The sequence below is a fragment of the Sminthopsis crassicaudata genome, chromosome 5 (genome assembly GCF_048593235.1).
Source record: "Sminthopsis crassicaudata isolate SCR6 chromosome 5, ASM4859323v1, whole genome shotgun sequence".
Classification (NCBI taxonomy): domain Eukaryota; kingdom Metazoa; phylum Chordata; class Mammalia; order Dasyuromorphia; family Dasyuridae; genus Sminthopsis; species Sminthopsis crassicaudata.
The window spans coordinates 220,575,725-220,599,903 of NC_133621.1; the positions used below are offsets into that span (position 1 = coordinate 220,575,725).

Consider the following 24,179-nt stretch of genomic DNA (forward strand, 5'->3'; position numbering starts at 1 on the left):
TCCTGAAATAGTATTTCTGTATTTTTTTTGGACTATACAAACTTCTTATTTGGAAAAGCAAACACTTAGGCGAGATCTCACATCTCAAGTTATGGGTCAAGCTGGGACCATGTATAAGAGGCTAGGACTGTTGATGCCTGAGAAGAAAAGATTCATTATAGAGGGGGTAATGCTACTTCTCATGAAAGGGAGAACAGGATGGGACACTTAAGTATGCAATGCAGGGGCCCTAAATTGGATAAAGTTAGAGCTACTGGAAAAATAGGTAGATAGGTTCAGAGAGTTTGCATTATGCTACAAATGGCACTCCATCAATGAAGTTTCCTGTGGGATTTGAGTATTATCTCTCCCTGATGGTGGTTTGGTCTACCATTCTGACTAATGTACAGAATGTAGCATCCAATATTCTGTGAATTAGACACAAATAAAATTAGCTGAAAGAGGAGATTCCTGATCTTCTAGAATCAGGAAATACTATTCAGAGGTCATTGTGGGAAATATACAGCTGTGTATAGTAAGATCCATAACCAATTAGCATATCCTGAGGAAGCCTATTCCCTTGGAACATGGAAGAATATTGGACTATAGATGAAAATATTTTATTAGGCATGGAAAAATAAATTAATTTTAATTAATAAAAGTATTAATGTTATTGATTTAATAATTTATTAATAAATAATTTAGTGGCTTTAGAAATACAACTATGACCAGCTTCTTTTTTAGAGTTATATTCCCCAACTTTATTAATACACACACACATCATCAAAAGGATGTCATCATTAATAGAAGCTGGTACTTGAGTATTGCTGATTCTTATTGCAGTGGCACTTGTGGTTGAGACAAATGAGCTGTTTGCTTCTGAGACCCAGGTAGAGAAAGAATGAAATGAAAAGAACAAGGGACATGAAGAAAAAAAAGAGATAAGACACCTTATCTTAAACTTCTCCAATTGACTTTACATTCTATCTTCTCCAAGAAGGGAAAGAAAGAATCCTGGGATTGATCATTCAATGTCCATAGATTTTGCATAAAATACTCTTCATTTCTTATGAAACTAGAAGTATTTTTCTCGATTACCTTAACTCTAAGAAATCTATGGAGTGTGTGTGTGTGTGTGTGTGTGTGTGTGTGTGTGTGTGTGTGAAAAATCTGCTAATTACTTAGATAACTACAGATTATAAGCATCCATTTTTGAAGTTTTTTTCTGTTGAGTTATGTAAACTTTGAATTTTATATCTTGACAAGTATGGGGTCATGGAAGCAGCTTTATAGATAAGTGGACTTTTTTGAACTTCAAAGCAAAGTGTCAACAGGTCCACTTCTGGTACCTTTTCTGTATGAAGATGATAACATTAATTTTTATAATAGTATTTGATACAATGCTACAGCAAAAAACTCATTATATTAATAACAATTAGTTTTACTTTCTTCTTTCAAGTAAACAACCTCTTGGAAAGGTCTCATAAATCATTTCTGTGACTTTGCTTATCAGACATGACTGGCATATAGTAGGTATTTGATAAAAAGCTTATTGATTGATTTTCTTCTACCTGACATCTACCTAAGGCCAGTTCCTTTTAGGAAGAGACACATATTAAGGAATATTTAGTAGAAAATTTAATAGAAACATGGCTCTGGAGTGTATGGCTTGAAAGTTTGAATCATGGTTTGTCACAATGAGACTATGTCCTGGTGAAGTAGTTGTGGACAGACTATGTTAATGGAGAGGAGGTTGAAAATGCAGACTCTATGAAGCTAGTATTCATAGGATCATAGTCTGGAACTGGACAAGAGTTCAGAAATCATGTAGTCCAACCTGTTCACTTTAGAGATGAGGAATCTTGAGGTAGTTAGAAGCTCATGTGACTTGCCAAATTCATAGTGGCTGTAAGCATTATATGCAGAATATAAACCCATATCCTCTGAGTTTGCAGCTAGCACTGATCTTCCTGTACTATGCTGTCTCTGGGCTAGAGTGAGCAGGAATGAATGAGACTGAAATATCTTTCAGATGAGTAGAATGACAATATGTACATATTTCTTGAGTGTTTTTCAGCCCATTTGTCTGAAGATCCCTAAAGAACTTGGGAATGTGGAAAGAGGAATTATCCATATTGGTGGAAATTAATGTTACAATAAGTATTGTAATAATTCAAAAATTATTAGAGTGTTAATCATAGCACAGGACAATTTCAATATCTTATGGGCTGTAATAGATTCGATTCCTCAAACTTTTATTAAGCACCTATCATGTGCCATGCTCTGTGGAAGATAATGGGAACATAACAGTAAAAATGAAACATGCTTTGCTTCCAGAGACCTCATATTCTTTGGATGGGATGAGGGAGAATATGAGTCTAGAAACAGAATGTTGTATATAGGGAATGTGTCAAACTTGGTTGACTAAAATAGAGAATGGAAGCAATATAAAAAAAAAAGATTGATAAGATAGGTGAGGAAGAGTAAGATTCTGAAGGATTTCCAATGTTAAGCAAAGTCCTGAATTTTCTCTAAAGGCACTGGGAAGTCACTGAAGGTCTTTGAGAAATAACCATTTAGTAGTTCTTCAGCATTTAGAAATGAAAAGTAAGGCAGTAGAATCATGGAGATGAATTACTCAATAATTATAATAATTTAGGACATAAGTGATGATGGTTAGAAATGGGGTAGAGACTGGGGTGAGTCCAGAAAATGGAGTGGGGTGAATAAGAGAGATGTTCTGGAAGGAAGATTAACAAGATATTGTCACCAATATAATATAATGAAAAAAGAAAAGAGAAATTTTTTGAATGAAGCTAACATTATGACTTCAGAAAATAGAAAGATGATATTGCACTTGAAATAAGCAGAGTATTTTGGAGAAGGGATGGATTTTGAAGAAAATAAGTTTTGTGTTGAAAATATTGATTTGGATAAACTGATAAATCAAGGTAGATGAGTAGCAGGCAGTTGGAAACAGGACTCTGGATTTCAAGGGAGAAATTAATCCTAGATAAATATGTATACATATATACCCACACCCATACACAAACACCGCCCCATATCCACACACATACAAACATACATATATACATTTCCCTACAGATATAAATATATACATACAACATACATACATATATAAGTACATATATACACACATATTTGTAAATACTTAGAGACTCTTGAGATCATAGTAGAAAGAGTAGAAAAGCATAGAAATAACAGAGAAGACAGTGCAATACAGAGCCTTGGGAGACATGCTCCATTAGGAAGATGATGATCCAGCAAAGGATATTTATATTCCAGGGGGGTGAAAGATAGAAAAAGAGCAGTGTAACAGAACCCAAGGATAACCAGGTGATGCCATATTGCCTAGAGTGCTGGCCTTGGAGTCAAGAAGATTAATCTTCCTGAGTTCACTTACTAGCTCTGGGATCCTGGGAATATCATTTAACACCAGTAGTCTCAGTTTCTTTATATGTAACATGAGTTAGAGAAGGAAATGACAAAACCATTCCCGTGTATTTGCCAAGAAATTCTAAAAAGGGTCGCAAAGAGTTAGACATGACTGAAAAAAAGACTGAACAATAACAGACAGAACCCAAGGTAGGAGAAAGCATCAAAGTATCAAAGGTGAAATTGTGGTCAATAGTGTATAAATAGATTAAGAAGGATGAAGATTAAGCAAAAGCCACTGGGTTTAATATTATGGACACTGAAAATCTTGGAGAGATCTATTTCAGTGCAGTGCTTTGATTGGACACTACATTGTAAGAATTGGTAATGGAGTGAGATTTTTCTCTTTTTTTGTGGTTGCTGTCAATGATGATATTGGTTATACTAAAAAAGATCAGTAGAAGCAGGTAGAAAACTTCTGCTTGCTATTGATTAATAACAATAATTGATAACAAATGGAAAGTGGAACTGATTAAATCTTAAATTTCTTCTTTTTATTCTGCAAAAGAAGATGATTTTTACCCTTGAAGTGAGTCAAATAAAAGGAATGAAGGATTTGATAATGAAACTATAATAGTGATAATGAGAGATCAATGAAAGTCTTTTTAAGTAAATTCAATATGAATTGCAGCCTTGTATACAGAAATGCTTCGGAGATATAATTATGTCAATTACACGTAAAGCATTGGGGAAAGTGAGAAAGATCACATGAAAAAGTCAATTGTTGCTTTAATTTTCCATAGAAGAAAAAATAGTCACAAACTATAGGCCAGTGAAGTTGACTTAATTGCTAAGGAAATTATTTTATTATAAATTATTTATTATTATAAACATTTTATTATAAATTATACTTTTATATAATTATATGTAATATACTATATAAATATAATGATTATAAATTATAATTTTATTATTTTATTATAAACATTATTAAATAATATGTAACAATAATGTTAGTATACAAATATATATTGATAGCATCAGGGTGATATATAAGATGAAATTCAGTAGGAAAAATGTTTGACATGATTTCAAAATCATGTTAACATTCAGAGTGACACAATTATAGTTAGCAAAAAAGAAAAAAAAAGTTTTGTGAGTTATTTGGGACATTATAATTTCTATATGAGTGAGCAAGATGCTCTACCAGCTAAAAGCTGGTGTGTTTTAGGACAAGCAGAGTTTCCAGGAAAAGATAATTAGTAGAAACCCTCATCCTTTGTCAGAACTATTGATTTGGTTTGGGTTCTGGGTGACACAATGACACTGATATGCTGGTGGGAGAAGGTAATTAGGAGGGAGAAGGCTTGAGTTCATGTCAGATGTCAGACGAGAGTTTAAAGAAAGTGAGGAAGTTTACCCTGGAAAAGAGAAAATTCAAAGCATAAAAATGGGTTGGAGATAGGGAAGCAATAAAGCCATTTAGGAAAAGTGTCTCCATTATCTGTTTGACTCTATATGGCAAAAGTAGGGACAATGTGAAGAATTTGTAAGAGATCAATTTAAGCTTGTTAAAAAAAAATAGCAATTTGAGCAAGTGAAAATGAGTTCTCTGGAATAGATAGTTTGGAAAGGAATTAGTATCATTTGCCAGGGAATCTTTGAGCAGAGGCTTGGTGATTGATATTGCTTATTAAGTTATAAGTAGTACATCTTTCAGGTAAGGGTTGAACTAGGTCTCGAGTGCTGGCTCTTCCATCATGTAAAGATTCTCTGAAGTATATGTGTAATTTGGGAAGAGAGACCTTCAAGTCCATTAGAAGAGATGAAACTGAGAAGATTTTGCCTGATCTGATAGTCTCTGGGATCATGAGACTTTAGTTCAGAGATTCTGAACTCTGGATATTGTATTGTTCATAGACAAACTAAGACTAACAAAGAGAAGTCAGGAGGATATGATGGTAAAAAGTGTGGGCTGAGTATCAGGGAACAGATATGATGGTTAGCTAATTCTGATCAGGGAAATGATTAAACTTAGATTGGAGTCAAGTGAAATCTTCAGTTTATAAATTAGGTGCTGAAAAAAATGAGAGTTTTGACAGACTTTTTGAAAAGCAGGTACTATAAGGGGGCAGCTAGTTGGTGCAGTGGATAGAGCACCAGCCTTGATTTCTGGAGGACCCGAGTTCAAATCTGGTCTCACACTTAACACTTCCTAGCTGTGTGACTCTGGGCAAGACACTTAACCCCAGCCTCAGGGAAAAAAAAAGAAAAAAAGAAAGAAAGAAAAGAAAAGCAGGTACTATAATTTGTTGGCAAAAATTTCATAAACTTTATACCTCCAATATATTATGATACCAATAATATTGGTATAATTTCTAATTGTTTTCAAAAGGAAGGGCAAAAGAGTGCGCTGTTAAATTTTTCCACCCACATTCCATTTTTGACTGATTTTGCTGCCCTTCATCTCAGGTACAATCTTTTTTACATATAGATACTTCAAAAGTTGGAAGTATGGAATGTAAAATGATACAGGGGTAACAATATTCAATTTTTCAGGGACTGACAGATAATCACAGTTGCAAGTATTTATTTTTGTCTTTATATTTTTTTACCTACATTCTTTGCATGACAGGGAATTTTACCATTATCATTCTCACTTTGGTGAATCTGTTATCTGAAAACCCCTCAAGTGTTTTTTAATCACTTTTTTGAGTTTAACACAACTTCTCCTTTTGTCTACCATATCCTAGGACTGCTATGTGGTCATCTGCACATCCCTGGATTATACAATGATCATGAACAACAAAGTTTATAAACAGTTCCTCCTCAGTTGTTGGGTGGGTAGATTGGTAATCATACTTCCACTACTCAGTATGAGTCTTGAGCTGGAATTCTGTGACTATAATGTTATTGACCATTTTGGCTGTGCTACGTCATTACTACTGAAGATATCATGAACCTTTCATAGAAAAGGGGATTATAATCTTTGCTATTGCTTTGCTATCTTATGCATATATTATTATGAGTATTCTGAGATTTTCCTCTGCTCATTAAAGAAAAATGGCCTCAACTTGTTCTTCCCACATAGTTGTTGTTTTTAATGACTTATGGTACCTTCATCTACATCAAATATCCTGGGAAAGCATAGCTTGTTTTGAATAAGGTGGTGTCAGTACTTGTGACCTCAGTTGCCCTTATACACTGAGAAACAAGCAAGTCAGACAAGACTTTAAGGACTTAATCAAAAGAATTACGTATCTCCCAATGGTGTGAAGAATGCCTTAGTCTAAGGTACCAAATAGCACAAGAAAATATGAATGACTCTGATTCAACTTCCAGAATTCTATCACCCTTTTCTACCTCTTGTTATTATCTGCAAACTGGGCATATTGACATCATCAAAAAAGATTTTCATTTGTCTTTAGAAATATTCATTTTTTGCTAATAATTCATTGCTTTCCTTTCTCCCATCTGCATTTTAATCTGTCCAATCTTGTCCATATTCTTGTTTCTGATAGAACATATATAGGAAACATAGACATTTATAATAAGAATTAGAACCAACCATCCACACACATTTGATGTTATACTAAATTCCTTCATTTATAATAATACCCAAATCTATTTTTCAGATTTCAGACTTTATTAAATGTGGGTTAGAGTGAGTATAGCCTAAAGGATTGGGAATTTAATGGAGCTAATATATTCCTTGTAATAAAATTAAGAGCATATCTAGTTAGTCAAATCATTACATAGTAGAAGCTATGACCTTTCCAGTCCCATAAGATAGACACATGCTTAGGAATTCTGTCTTCCTCTATAGTCATGCCTAGTGAATTGTCCTTAAATTTCTGACTGTCACTTTTCATTGATCTCAATTAATGACTCAATGTGATGACTCATCATCTCATATTACTACCCTTTGTTCTGTATCACTTTATATTACAATGGGAATAAATTGGATTTGATGTCCAAGGTTCTGGGTTCCAGTCCTTTTTCATGTTTTCATGTTCATTGTGGAAAAATTATATTCCAGAATCTGGAGAAATCCCTTGCCCTTATCCCCAACAACAACCCCAATTAATACTAAAACTTCACCACTAAGTGGAGAAATAAGGAGATTCTTATAGTCTTCTACTCAACATAGGATTACACGGAAGGCTCACCAGAATTCTATAGAAATGCAGAAATATACAAGCTGTGGTAGGAAAAAGCTTGGAGCAAAGCATCCCCTTTTAGGAGAGAACCTAATCTAAGGGCAGAGGAGATGCTCCAAAAATTATTCAAAATAATCTCAAAGCCTTGTGGCAAGAATGATTGCAGCAACTCCATGCTTAGAGCACGTGGAAAAAAGCCTATAGTAAAACCTAAATTAGATAGTGAATAATATGCCATGAGGGGGAACTTAAGTAGAACCCAACCCCAGAGAAGTTCAGAAGTCCCTTGAAGAAGGGGCCCAATATTCAGCACCATCTTCAAAATTAGGCAGATCTTATCAATTATCCCATTCTAGAATGTAGGAGAACATCCTGATTTTAGCACAAGCTTCCCACCCCAATTAAGATACTGAGGTTCCTGATATGAGAAAATCATGGAAAGCACTGAATAATTTGAGTTATTTACTTTAGGTAGAGACATCCATAAACCTTGAGGAAGAGAATAACCTCATTTTAATTCTAATTAAATAATTATTTAAAACTAAAAAAAAAACCCTAAAAGTTCTAATTAAAACAAGGATCTAGATAAAAGGATATCAAGAGCATCTAATAGAAATGAAATGATACAGAAAGAGAAATAACTACATAATAATAAGGTTGACAAAAAGAAATGATACATTGGAATAGATGATGGAAAATCCTAGCCTAAAAATAATATCCTAAAAAAATACAAACCGAAAATATCAAACCAAAGTGATAGCAAGGCATATTTAAATATAATGATGACATTGAAAAATATTAAAAATTAATGCATATCCTTTGACCCAGTATTACTGCTATAGAGATATATTCCAAGGAAATAAAAAATAAATAAAAAGACACATGTAAAATATTTATAGTAGCTCTTTTTGTAGTGCTCAAAAATGGGAAATTGAGGAGTGAGCCTTCAACATGGGAATGGCAGAATAGAATGCTATTATGGAAGAAATTATGAAGGTAATGGTGTTAGAAAGACCTTGGAAGATATCACTGATGCAAAATAAAGTGAACAGAACAAAGAGAGCATTTTGCAAGTTATAACAATATTCTAAAGATAATCCCCTGTGAAGATTTAGTGACTCTCAAAGTACTCGTAATAAATAATACTATTTACCTCCACATAAAGAACTCTTGAACTTTGGGAAGGTTAAAACATCTATTTCCTTTTTTTGTGTGTGTTCTTCCTTTTCCTGGAACAAAGATAATGTCCAAATATGTTTTGGATGACTTTACATGTTTAATGGGTATCATATTTCTTGCTTTCCCCAGAGGTGAAGGGAGAAAACAAATTAGGAAATGAAAATGAATCATTAATTTTTTAAAATAAAAAAGGAATATTATATATAAAGTAACCTGTAGGGGGTAACGAGGTACTCTGTTTCAAAGTTTCTTAAACTGTGGGTCACCACCACATATTGGGTCACATAATTGAATGTGGGGATTGTTCAATATCAAAATATTGATCAGCTCTGAAAAACATTGAAGATAATCTATGTCCTGCAGTATCAAATATTCCTTCAAGATTTAATTCTTTATATAAAAAATAATCAAAAAAATCCATATAATTACTATGTACATTTACTTTCATCTTTAATAAATAGTAAAATTATATGTATGCCAAAGAATTATGTTAGATTTCTTTAATATGTTATCAGTTAATGTTTGATTTCTATATCTATTTTATACACTTATATACTTGGGGTTGCATAAAATTTTCTTAGGCAAAAAGGGGTCATGAGTGGAAAAAGTTTAAGAAGCCCTGGTGTAATGGATGGCGTATGGACCCTAGAGTCAAGAAGATTTGAGTTCAAATCCAGTCTTAGACATTTGACATGTACTGGTTATGTGACCTTGGATTAGTCATTTAACCCCAATTACCTCTTAAAATCAAAAGGATTGCAAAACAAATTCAACTGAGATAATCTAAGAATTATGAGACTATCTGAAAATTATGAATCTTTTTTTTTTTTTTTTGCAAGGCAAGTGGGGTTAAGTTACTTGCCCAAAGTCACAAAGCTACCGTGTTTCCCCGATAATAAGACCTATCCTGAAAATAAGACACCCACATACTCTTTAATATTCCGCTAAAATAAGCCCTCCCCCGAAAATAAGCCCTATCGAACTTACTATGAAAACGGTCATCATGGTGATCCCCTGCGCTATATGCTGCGTAGCGGTACCTTCAGTAAGCAGCGCCGCCCTCCCCTCCCGGGTGAAACGCACGTCGCGCTCCGAGCTGCATCCAATCAGAGCTGCAGCAGTGAGCGCGTCATCCTCTTCTTCCCTGGTGATTTGCTTGCTGGCGCTACTGAGAGCAGCGCCGCGGAGTAGAGCTGAGACAGGACCATCTAAAAACTCGGTAAGTTCAGTAAGCGATGGAGAATAAAATAAGCACTCAGGGGGCATGATGGAGGCTAAAAGGGGCATGATGGAGGCTAAAATGGGCATGATGGAGGATAAAAGGGGCATGATGGAGGCTAAAATGGGCATGATGGAGGATAAAAGGGGCATGATGGAGGATAAAATAAGCCCTCCCCTGAAAATAAGCCCTCTGGTGTTTTTTAGTCCCAAAAAAATAATAAGACAGTGTCTTATTATCGGGGAAACACGGTAGCAAATATTAAGTGACGAGGCCAGACTTAAACTCAAGTCCTCCTGAATCCAAGGCCAGTGCTCTGTCATCTGGATGCCCTCTCTTACAAAAACAAATCTTTATATAATATTTAATTTATAAATGAAAACAGGCCAAAACTCTTAGAATTAAAGGATAATGTAAAAATAGGGGGAAATACTTTGATTACTTCTTAAAAGAAATTTAAAAATGAAAACTCCAAAGTATACTATTGCCAAAAATCCAGAACTTTTAAAACAAAGAAAAAAAAGTATTTTAAGCAGCAAAAAAGAAACAGTTCTCTTTCTAAGACGCCACAGTAAAAATCACATAAGATCCAGCTTGTAGTATAATAGAGGGGAATTTAGAATATGATATTTTAAAAATCAATAGAGATTTACAACTAAGAATTATCCATCTAATTACAAAAGCCTTCTAAAATTTTTCCCCCCCCTGAGGCTGGGGTTAAGTGACTTGCCCAGGGTCACACAGCTAGGAAGTGTTAAGTGTCTGAGACCAGATTTAAACTCAGGTCCTCTTGAATTCAGGGCTGGTGCTCTATGCACTGCGCCACCTAGCTGCCCCCACCTTCTGAAAATTTTAGTGAAACACAAGACTTGCAAGCATCGCTGATAAAAAGGCGCAGCATTGAGAGTAAATTTTGAAAATAAAATCTAGGAACTAAAATTAACATAGAAAGCCATGCATTTTAATATGCAAAGGAAATTTAATATGCAAAGAAGATTTAGTATATATCACAAGATATATAAAAAGTTATGTTTTCTCAGTATTACTAGTATTTTTATTACTTATAGAGAAAGGACATTTGACAGAGTGGGTGATTTTTTTCTGTTTTGATGATTATAGAATAAAACAAAAAGGGAAGAGTCAGAAAGCTAAATAGGAGAACAGAAAAGGAAGGAGACAGAAATCAATATCACATAATAGATCTGTGGACATCCTAGAAACTCATTTTTATCCAAAATGGATAAAACAGGATTAAACACAATTATACAAACCCACTCACAGACATTCCCTATCTCCCACAAATCTGATGCTTTTCTATTTAAATATCCTGTTCAAAAAAAGAAAGGAGAAAGGAGGGGACAGGGACAAAAAGGAGAGGCAAAAGATTTAAAGAGGATTTAGGATAGAAAAGGGAGTAATCATAAATAAAGAAGCATAAATGAGACATCAAAAGTAAAGGAAGAAAGAGCAAAATCTTTAGATTAGAGATGGTCCAAGGGGTAGAGAGTAGCTATGACAGATACTACATAAGTGGATTTAAAAAAAAATAGATCACAACTTACAGGAAAACTCAATCATGTTTTTTTTTTTAAAGGGGAGCTGAAGTGGCAAGGAAGTGGAAAGGAGATGAAGTAGAAGGAAAGACGAAAAAATACGTGAAGAAAGGTAGATGAAAGTGCATGACATTTTTAAAAATGAAATACTAGTGAATAGACTACAACAAAATGTTAGAAAGATAATACATGATGAGTAAGATGGATTGATTCCATGAACATATAGTTGGTTCATAATAAGAGGATTATGCAAAGAACAAATTATGTTTGTAGGATACATATACATACATTACATATACATATATGTATTATGTATATGTATATGTATATGTATATCTATATCATATGAGTTGGATAGATGATGAAGATCTTTGACAAAATCCAACATCTGTTACTTTTAAACATATTAGAAATCACACAAATGAATGGTCCTTTTTGTTAAGTAAGTTAATATATATTTAAAACAAAAATCAGGCATTCAATGTAATGAAGAAAAGTTAGAGGACTCTCCAATATGATCAGTGATAAAATAAAGCCATCTATTGTCATTGATACAAATTTTAATATATAGGTTTTGAGAACATTGACATTTTTATTACACTGGGATGATCAGGACTAGGCAAAACAATGACTTCCCCTCAATTACTCTAGTAATTAAAAACTACTCTTAAAAGAATATTTTATAATTATATTTTGTTAAGTCTTTTGAGTGCTAGTGTCCAGGGAATAGTTAGTGAATAAGGTGATAACTACATATCTTATTGGCATTTTGAGTGTCTAGTAGACTCCATAGAATGATCTATATTTGCATGTGATGGACCTCCACTAAGACCACAAGTTAATTCTGCATAATTCTCCATTATCAGATCAACTTGGGCATTTAGGAAATTTGTGAGGAAAAGAAAACCAACACAAAATATTAAAAAAAGCTAAATCCTTGTCAGATATGGCACCATAATAGGACATAAAAAGGCATGAGGGAAATTGCTGCCTATAATGAGAAGGAAACTTCAAGGTTTCATAGAAAATAGGATAATTGGGTTATTATTTGCTCTTCTCTCAATTGAATATATCCTAATGAGGTGCTCTTGGTAATTCAGATACATAACCCCTTAGATAATGCAGGAATTAATCATAAAGTGCCAAACTCTTGTCCCAGCTTTGCATTCTTACTCCTGCATAGTCTGTCTTTGATACCATGATTGTATATCTCAGTCTCTGAGGACACTGGCTCCACAACTAAATGATGAAAATCATTTGCCAAAGTTAATCATATGAAAGATTCATTAGTTGCTATTGAACTTGGGACTTCAGGGGCCCTTTGTGACCTCATCCCCATGGACCCAAAGTAAATTCACAGATAAGACAAATATCCCTGCTTTTTAACAAACAGTTTGGAGAAAATCTTGCCTCCTTATTCAAGCAAGTGATACCTTCTTGTCTTTTTAATAGTCCTGTCTTCACTTCAGTTATATCAAATGGAAGTAAATATTTTCTACTTTGAGAAAGGTCTTTGACTAAATGTCAATTTAAAGCTAGGTACGAAATAGAGAGGACTGAAATCTGGGATATAGAAGGTGTAAGTATAGAAATTTCCATTCCAGGATCTGCTGCCTAAGAATAGAAGCCTGTCTGGAAGCCCATATATGCTTCTCCACTAACATATTTCTCTTCAGCATTCAGTCACACTTGATCAAAACCAAGCATTTCTTAAAGGTTTACTATATTCCAGGAACTATATTGAGCACTGGAGATCTAAAGAAATAAAAACAAAACATAGTTCCTATCTTCCAGGACCTTACTTTCTAACATTCATCAAGGACATTTAGGGTTAAACTTTCCAGCAAGACATGATGCATGTCCAAAAACGTAAGTATTAGAAGAGTTCCTTTCCTCTTATGTAGCTGGAAATGAAATGTGTTTGGCTGTTTCCACAATAAAAGGCCACAGAAAGGAAGAGTCTTTTTTAAAAAATCTCATTATTGTGGATGCTTCAGAGAGAAATCAAGTAAGTACAGAGAGGGCCCTTTTTTTCTGCATAGGACTTCAATCTATGATTAGAACAGGATCATGAAACCATCTCCATACAATGTGGATTGCTAGTGTGACTTGAAAATAGACCACCTCAAAAAAGACCACCATACTGACATGTGTACTCACATATGTAAACAATTAAAGTGGTTCTGTAAATATTCCATTCAATGTACAAACTTCTTGTTTGAATATGTGAATATTTTATAGGAAGTTTGCATTTTGTTTTATGAATCAAACTTTAAAAGGATGAGTTAGTTGAGGAAATCTTTCAGGGACTCTGAGATAGTAGGATTATTAATATTATTATATATTGTTATAGGGACAATGGAAGGTTAAATAAGAGGTGACCCTTAATGTTTGAGACAGGGACAGTTGGATGAGAAAATAAGTATTCAGAGAAAGGGATTTAGTTAAATAAGAGATGGGGCATATAACAAGATGGGGGATGGTTTAGGAAAGTCAGATGGTTGTCAGAGTTTAGTCAACTGAATCATTATCTTGTTATGTGACTCAGGTCACAGGCATTTTATTAACTTTACTCATAATAGAAACTGATACAAATCATCTGATTTAGAAGAGAGGAGGCTCCTTTCTCCACACTCAGGAAATACTATTTAGGGATTTTGTGGGAAATATTATACAGCAACTAAGTAAAATGCATAGCTAATTTGGTCTCCTCAGAAATCTTATTCCCTTGAAATATGGAGGGAAATTGTCTACAGATGGGAAGCATTTGAATCATTAATAAAAATAGTGATTTATGAAATTAGAACTGTGGCAAGGTCCTTCCTTAGAATTAAATTTCCTGTTCTTTCACACAAAAAAATCACATAGAGATTTAGCAGAGGTGGCATCCACCAAAACTATCTATCAAACCATTTCCACTAAAGCACCATTGGGTATTATCTTCAAGTAGAGAGAGATTCTTGAAACCAGTTGTCCCTCTTTTATCCCTTTTTTGTGCATTAATACATTAAAACTGCTTGGTGCCTACTAGGTAATTAACAAACATTTGCTGGCTGATCTTCCTCCTACCTACTACTTAAGGGAAGCTCCATTTAGGAAGAGAAATACATTGGATAAGATTTATATGGAAAAGAAAAAATAATAAATTATACATTGGAGTCCAATGAGAATGAGAAAAATAGATAGGAAAGGGAGAGATTTCTGTAAGGTTACTTAGGTCCAAAAGATAACATGCATCTTCCATATAATATTATATGGAATAAAAGCTCTATTTCCATTTTTGAACACTTTGCTTACATTTCTGAAGAATATTTTAGAGAGGAAGAGATTGGGAGATATGTATAAAAGATGAAAGAATTAAAGATGGTAAGGTATTCAAGAATGGTGTAGAACAAAATTTCCAATCAATCATCAGAAATAAGATAAATAAAAGTGAGACAAAAGATGTTTGAAAGGCAGCTGAGTATTATAGATAAAGCATTAAGTCTATGTGAAGCTGAAATGGTGTCCCAATTGTTTGATATTGGAGAGAACAGTAAGATTGCTCACCATTTCCTGCTAGCCATCACTACTCCATTGGTAAAACAAACAAACACATCAAATAGTCATGCCTGCTTTGTATCATCCTGGCCATGAGATATGCATAGTGGACTTGTGGTGGATAATGTAGATGTACCTCTTAAGGCATCACTATGTCAGTTTATGTCTTGGTGAAGTACTTGTAGGTAGACCATGTGAATGGAGAGAAGGTTGGATCTATGGACTCTGTGAGCTTTGTTCAAAGGATCATAGATCTAGAACTGGTCAAGAAGTCAGAGTTCATCTAGTCCGTCCTGCTTGCTTTAGAGAGGAATAGACTCAAACACAGGTAGTTCAAATGATTTGCCAGGATCACACAAGTTGTAAGCATAAGAGTCAGGACATGCACTCCTATTCTCTCAGTTTAGAGTCAGTGCTTATTCCACTGTACCATGCTAGAGTTAGCAGGAGTGAATGAAAGTGAAATCTCTTTCAGGTGAATGGCAGAAACTGTGGCTGTGTAACTCTGAATTGCATTTTTAAAAGATAAGTATCCACCAAGAGTATGGAAATATGGAAAAAGAGATGACAGGTTAGTGGAAAGCTGTGCTTCTAGTAAGACTTTGAATCCAAAGATTATTGGACTATCTTGTCATAGCACAGAATCACCAGAATAATTTCAACACCTTGTGAGCAGGGTGGATTTATTTTAATTCCACAAATATTTATTGTGCATTTTTGCATGCATTTTTTGAAAAGTGATATAGAAATAAACAAAGAACTCATAAAATAATCACTGCTTTCCAGGACATCACATCCTTTAGATGGAATGATGGGCAATATGAGCCTTGAAGTGTCAGGGAAGTTTGACTAGAACATAAAATGCATGAATTCCCTGCAATGGAAAAGAAGACTGCAATTGCAGATGAGAAAACCATATTAAGCATAGGATTTTACATTTCCCCTAGAGGTTATAGAAAATGATTGAAAAACTTTTGAATATTGGCTTGATACAGTAAGTTTTATGATTGAGGAATATTTATCTGATAGCTCTATTGTGGATGGGTCTGAAAGAGAAGGCACTGGTAGCATGGAGAACCCTAAGAGAGTATATTCAATATATAGGAAAGAGGTGACAAGCGCCAGTACTGCCACTGACTCAGCAGTCTCAAGACCTATTCCTGTTTTATAGATGCATAGCTGGGGTTGGGGTCAGGTCTGGGGCTGGGGTGTCAAAGTCTGCACTGCGATTGCAAGCTGGACTCTCATCCTGGTGCAATAGACTTTTCTACTGCCCTTCTAAGTTGTCTTTTGCTGTAAAATGTTATACTTTATTTATTTGGGTATTTTGATGCTCTAAAATTTGTTTAGAGGCATTATTTAAAAGAACTTGGAATGTTTTGGGGCAGAAATTGGTGGTGTTCTTACGTTTACTCAGCCACCTTCCTTGGCTCTGCCTTAATTATGAGGGTTTGAAGGAGAGTAGAAGCTGTATGAGTATGGGAAAGAGGGATGAATATGCAAGATTCTATGGAATGATGATTGAGAAAATCTCATATACTCTATTAGGAATACTGGTATGCAAGTAAAGATGTGTATCAGGCACTTGGAAAGGGTGAGCAGAATTTCTGGAGAGAAATCAGATTTGGTTCTATAGTCAGTTGCATAGAGATTGCAATTGAATTCATGGATTAAACAAATCACAAAGATTGTTAGAAGATAGAAGGTCCATTACTTAGCCTTGGGGATATCATCTATGATAAGTTGAAGGAGGGTGGGCTGTGAGAAGGAAGGTGCAGCAAATGTGATTTTTATTTAGTCATTAGAGAAATAAAAGGAACATTGAGAGAGGAGTCAAGGTAAATGTTGCTTCAGTTTTCCAAAAGAGAAAGACACATACACACAGAAGAAGAGAGGGAGAGAAAGCCAGAGAGATAGAGAGACAGAGAAACAGAGACAAAGAGACAGAAACAGAGAGAGAGAGAGAGAGAGAGAGAGAGAGAGAGAGAGAGAGAGAGAGAGAGAGAGAGAGAGAGAGAGATAGAGAGAGAGAGAGAGAGAGAGAGAGAGAGAGAGAGAGAGAATTTGACTTCATTTTAAAGAAAATTTTAAAATACTTTAATAAACATATAAGTTATTATACCTTTCATTTAAATACTGCTCTACGGTATGCATTTATCTCATTTGATCCTACAAACAACTCTGAAATGCATTGTGATTAATATATCCACTTTACAAATGAAGGAACTGCTGCTTATAAAGGTGAAATGATTTGCCCTTTTCCTATAGCAATCTGATGTCTGAGGTAGAATTTGAACTCACTTCATCTCAACTCTAATCTAGAATTCTATCTACTGCTACAAAGTTAGCTAAGGAAAACTTCATCAAGAAAAGCATATGCCAGAGTAAACTTTTCAGGATGGAGTTTTAAATCTAGTATATCAGGAATTGGTGAGGATAACGTTTTACTTAGTATTTAGCAAAACGTTTGATAAAGTATCTTATGCCATTATTGTAGAGAAAATGGAAAAGTTATGTAGACCGTATGATAACAAATTTAGAAATACACAGAGCATATGGAATGACCAAAATAAAAAAAATCAGTCAATACTACTTTAATTTCACTTTGTTTGGAGGTATCCATTTTAGTGTTTTAGGCATCTATACTTAGCCCTGTGTTACTTAATGGATTAGATAAAGATATTAGATAAAAAAACCCTGGGGGGAAAACTAGCACATTAGAGAACAGAGTCAGAATCATAAAAGGTAGACATTCTCAAATATCGTGTTAAAATTCAAAACAAATTTCACACCTGGATTAGACAAAATCAATTCAGTAACAGAATGATATAGTGAGATTTAGAAAGCAAATTGTCTGAAAAATAGATTTAGTAGGGAAAATAATGGGACATTGTAAGCTCAGTTTCAATTAGCAGGGTGATGTGGAAGCCAAAAAAAATGGGTAAATGTTTTAGAAATAGGAAGATGATAGTCACAATCTACTCTGCCCCCATCAAACCTTATCTGGAGGATTAACTTCAATCCTAGGTGACAATCTGAATGGATCTGGCAACTATGATGGAGATGGGGATTACGTCCATGTCCTAGGAGATATTTAAAAAAGTGAGAGGGTTTAAGTTAGTGAAGAGAATACTCAAAAAACCCAAAATGGGGCATGGAGAAAATGCAGATAACTATCTTCAACCTGTCATGTTAATGCATTCTAGTTGATTCCAGAGGACAAAACCAGCAGAAAAAGATAGGAATTTCAGAGAGAAATTTATGCTTAATGTCAGAAGGGAAAAAAGAAACAACCAAAACCCAGAAACAACAATTAGAGTTGACATTGGAATTCTTCATACAGAGGTTAGATGATTGATGTTTTGTTGGGATTTCTTTCATGTATAGGTTTAATTTTTCTAATAGTTTTTGAGCATCTCAAAACAAAATACTATATTTTGTCTTTGTATACTCAGATCTTAGAGTGGTGCTTGTTACACAATAGGCATTTAATAAATGCTTATTGACTGACTGGATTAGACTAGGTATCAACTGAGGTCCCTTCCAATAGGGAAATTCTATGTTTCTCTCAAGAGGAGGGGAATTTGAAAGGGCAGACCTATTAGGAATACATATATGGGAATTGAGGGTAATAGGATTTTTGAATCTGTTACTTTTGAGTTTGCTTTTACATGCAAGATATGACACAAAATCTCCTGGATGATAAAACATGAATACACTTTATCTCAGTTATTCTGAGCCCTGGGTCTTATAATTTTCCAAAATAATAAAAGAAGATCAGGGAAAAGTTCTGAGAAAAAAGTAGTGGAAATATGGTTTGTATATCCTTGTACATATTCCATCAGAAAGGAGATGAAGTGTGGCTTTGAATTGACAAGAAGGGAAATGAGAAAACAAGTTAATTAAATTATATAAATGCTTAGGTTAAAGTATGAATTGAGAATCTTAATTTATTTTTTTAAATGAACTGGAGAGATTTGGAAACAAAATAAAATGTAGCTCAGGGGGAAAAATGTTTTTCCCTGCCCATCACCCAATCTATTACTTAGCAAAATCAGTGAAATTAAGTAAGATAGGATAACAGAGTTACAAAGTTACAAACAAACAAACAGCATAATGGTAACTTGCTCCCTCTATTTTAAACTCATTTTGAGTTTAAAATAAAACTCAAATGAGTTTTTTAATTGTAAATGAGTTTTACACATATTTAAACTCATTATATTTCATTTCAAATTCTATTTGTTTTATATACAGGTCTATCAAATATCAGAAGCCAGGGATGCAAAATCATTCAGGCATAACATTATTCATCTTGCGAGGACTGACAGATGACCCTCAACTGCAAGTTCTGCTTTTTATCTTTCTGTTTATTACTTATATGTTGAGCGTTACTGGAAATCTGACCATTATCACCCTCACCTTGGTGGATCCCCACCTAAAAACCCCCATGTACTTTTTCCTTCGAAATTTTTCCTTTTTAGAAGTTTCATTCACAAGTGCCTGTATTCCTAGATATCTTTACAGTATGTCAACTGGAAACAATAATGTGACCTACAATGCATGTGCCACTCAAGTGTTTTTTATCACTTTTTTGGGTTCAACAGAACTTTTCCTTTTGTCCACTATGTCTTACGATCGCTATGTGGCCATCTGCAAACCCCTGCATTACACAACCATCATGAGCAGTAAAGTCTGTTACCAGCTCATTCTGAGTTCTTTGCTGGGTTCACTGATGCTCATCCTCCCACCACTTAGCATGGGCTTGCAACTTGAATTCTGTAGTTCCAATGTCATTGACCATTTTGTCTGTGATTCATCCCCAGTTCTGAAGATTTCATGTTCTGATACAACTTTCCTAAAAAAGATAATTGTGACATTTGCAGTGCTATTACTTATGACTACATTAGTTTTAGTGGTTCTCTCTTATGCCTACATCGTCAGGACTATTCTGAAATTCCCCTCTGCCAAGCAAAGGAAAAAGGCTTTTTCCACTTGTTCTTCTCACATGATTGTCGTCTCCATGACTTATGGCACCTGCATTTTTGTCTACGTTAAGCCACCTGGGAAGGAAGAACTGGCTTTGGACAAGGCGGTTTCAGTGCTTGTGACTTCAGTTGCCCCTGTGATGAACCCCTTTATTTATACCCTGAGGAACAAGCAAGTCATACAAGCTTTTAAGGACTTTGTCAAAAGGATCACATTTGTCATCAAGCTATAGAGTAAGCATGATTGATCCTTCTGTTCCAGGATTCAATCGCATTTTACTTTCCTTCATTAATTCTCTAGAGTCAGTTTACTATTATCCTCTCAACTTTTCACTTCCATCAGGAAAAAAACTTAAGGATCTAGCTCTTCTTTCTCGCACCTGAGTTTTCTTAAGGTCTTCCTTACTCTCTGCCACTTGATTCATTACTCTGATTCACTTCACTATATAATTCCTTGGTCTTAAATATAAAGTCTGGACCATCAAAGTGCTGAACTCTTTCTTGCCTATGACAGAACATGTATAGGGAACAATTGTGTGAAAATATTCTTAGAACTGAGAGAGCCCTTAAAGTCATTTAGTCTTATACATTAGATTAGTGTTAGATTCTTTTTTATTCTTATTATTAAACCTGTTGCATTGACTGCTTGCCTTCTTTCTGAGCACCTATTCTTTAGGGAGAGCTTATGCTAGGGATATAGGGAATTGGCATGATATCAAAATACCCACTATACAAATAGATGCTCTGATTAAGAACATATCAAATAAGTCTAGTCTATCAGTAGCTATGACATTTCCTATTCAACTAGAGTGTCTCCCCTTCATTTAAATTCATTTTTCCAAAATTAGATCTTTAGCTTTTCCTTGTGGTATCTGCTTATGAATTGTCTTTTAATTTTTACTGTCACTATTTGTTGCTTCCTACCTCAAACTCTTACCCCACTCTGGTCTAAGGCTTGTACTGCCTTGGTATTGTGATAGAAATAAATAGAATAAATAAATAAATTAGTTTTTTCAATCAAAAGACCTATATGTCCTTAGATGTTATTTAACTAACTTTGTGTCAGATTTCTCTTCTGTAAAAATGAGATCTCTTTCCTGTGTTAAATTCATGATCCTATAATCCCATTGGAGTATGAGTTGCTTATTTACAAATTAGACTATAGATGTTAGTCTGCATTTCCTCAGATTTAACATTTCACATTTTGATCAGGTCACATGAGATTTACACTTTGCTGCTGTATTTCATCAGTCCCTACATGGAACCTTCCACCCTGAACACAAAATTAAGGTTTATATTTGTTTCTTTCCTTGTTGGATGAAATAACCAATCTCTGATTTTTAAGTCCTTGGTGATTCTTCAATAGTTTTGATTCCTGCTGTATAGATTGATTTTACTCTTTGGGATCTGAAAATGACTTAACTTTGATTCTAAGATTCCCACCTTCACTGTGACTACTGCACTGGACGCTGAAGTCAACCTAATATATAGTGTATCCAGGGATATGGTAAAGGCAGCTGAAACCAGTTTCTGAAAGCCAATTATTAGCCTTTCAGTGTGGGCATTTATACCTTTGAAATCAGCAAATGCTTCAAATCATGTCTTGTTTTGCTGATTATTCTTGGACTTAACAGTTAATAATGCAGATTAAACTAAAAAGTATGTCTTCCATACTTACATCTTCCCCACAACCCCATGTACTGGTTGTTATCCAAATACCACGGCCTATATCCTGTCATATTTATCATTCTATGCTTTAGCCAGGATATCCAAGTGACTCTCTGAACATTTCATGATCTCCCTTAAAGCTAGTGCTTTCCCTCTGAGACAATCTTTAATTTATCACATATAGATATCTGTATCAATCTGCCTTATAAGTACATTGTTGTCTGTATATTGTTTTCTCAGTTAGATTGTGAACTGAGTTTATTTTCTGAACTAACAAAAATAACCTGCATGTTTATCAAACCATGGAAACAGATCTCTGTTCATTTGAATTGCTTACATTTATTGGTATGTGTACCCAGAAACTCACATTTATCTTTTTTTCTTTGGTCAGAGACATAGAAATCTGTTCCTACTATTATTTTATTCTAAATATAGGTCCTTTTTAGTCACAAATAAGGCTCTGATTCAATCTACTTTACAGAGTTTTTCTTCCTTAACTGAATCAACAATTCACCTTCTTTCCCTGACCATACACTTTGGGAAGTTACTAGCATCATTAGTGTGTCATGGAGTTCCCACTGAATAGCTAAGGAAGCTATATATTCCATCAGAATAATGGAATACTATTTTACTATACAAAATGATAAAGAGGATGGTTTCAGAAAAATTTGGAAAGACTTATAAGAACAGATGAAAAGTAAGTGAACAAAAATATGAGAACAATGTACACAAAATTATTATTATTATCACTAACTGTGCAGGATAATTTCAAAGAACTCATGATGAAAAATATTATTCGCCTGCAGACAGACAACTTATAGACTCTGAAGGCAAATTGGAGCACATTTTTTTTCCTTTTTGTTTCTTTTATTCCCTCAAGTCATCTAATGTTGATATAAGTTTTACATGATTTCATATGAATAATGAATATGACATTTCCTGGTTTATAACTGGATTTGGGAGTGGCTATAGAGAGAAAGAGAATTTGGAATTGAAAAAAATCCTTATATTAAAATAAAAAATGAATAATATATACAAGAAAAAAACATTTAGGATTTTCAAATCCAGAAAACTAAGCATTGACAAAGATAATCCACAGATTTATTGCTGTGAAGGATAGCATGAAAAAGTTTGTAACTCCATTGTATATGTTGCCTAAATATTACAATTTCTATATTAATGAAGGTAGAAGAGACTGGTTCATTGAAGCCCAGCCTTTATGAGCATGATAAATTGTATGTAATTCCTCAGATTTCTGTGAAACAGTAATTCTTCAGTGAATTTTCTGGCCAACATATCATAAAGAAAAGCTTCTGATCCAGAACTGAATATACATACAAAAGACTCCAATAATTCATTTTTTCTCTCCTGACTACATTCAAGTATGAAAGTAAAAACATCAATGAATTTCTGGGTGGGGAGAGAAGTAGTAAAGATACTTTTCTATCTTAGCTGACTTTTAGCTATAAATATGCTGCCTCTTTGGATTTGTTACTTCTTGTTCTTAGTCATGACTATGAAATATGAAACAGAATAGGTTACTACTTTTTGAGAATTAGAAGCTAGGAAGCTAGCCTCCAGAGGCCCCAGTAAAAGAAGTCCATGGCAAAGCCTGTAAATAGGTGAGTACCATGAGGTAAAAAATCTTTTGGGATCTTTGTAATAGGTTAATTAAGTTTACTTTCTCTGGGTACCTAAACTGGGATTGTGGGTCTTAGAGAGGAGGGATGCTTTAACTTCTGTCCTTGTTACATTTTCTCAGGAAATTATCTTTGTAAATGTTACTGTTAATTGGTAAAATAATACTGGTGCAATAATCAATAATAGAAACGATAATGAAGAGATATTAACTTTCACTAATGATTAAAGGTAGAGATAATATACTGGAATGTGAATTTCAGCAGATAATATTAAAGAAAAAGCTCATGGATCCTCAACTATATACTTAGGACATGGATGTAAGATGTAGCCAGGCTTGAATTAATTTTGGATCTAAATAACTATTATATGTGGAAGCTGAGATATAGATCCATGCAGTCTATATAAACTACTCAACAATAAATAGTAAATTTTATCAATAACCACAAGGAAGATATTTATTTAAAGCAAAAAACAATTTGTATAACACAGAATTAGTCTGAAGTTTTGAGATATTGGGGAGAGAACAATATATTCAAATATATTTGGTTTAGAATGCCAAAATTATATATTCTGCAAGCCTCTCAATGAGCATAATGGTCAATAAAAGAAATTAGATATATGACATACAACTACCTAATACACTTTCTGGATAATATAATCAGAGATTCTAGCTCCTGGAGCAAAATTTCATGTAAAATAAAATCGCTTGAAAGTAGTTTCAGGGAAATTTTGTTTCATGAACTATTGTAATCTCCATATGGATCTCATTATATCCAAATTAAAGGAGCAAAGAAGAAATTATCTATTAAATATTTGTATGTGAAAGAATTCATAACCAAAAAAGAGATAGGGAAAATCA

General features: G+C 34.1%; 1 protein-coding gene across 1 annotated transcript; it reads left to right on the plus strand.

The window, feature by feature from the left end:
• Window positions 1–19,305: 19,305 nt before the first annotated feature.
• LOC141542781 (olfactory receptor 6C2-like) lies at window positions 19,306–20,244 on the plus strand. The gene has a single exon (XM_074267366.1). It carries the CDS (start codon window positions 19,306–19,308, stop codon window positions 20,242–20,244), a length of 939 nt encoding a protein of 312 aa, XP_074123467.1.
• Window positions 20,245–24,179: the final 3,935 nt, after the last annotated feature.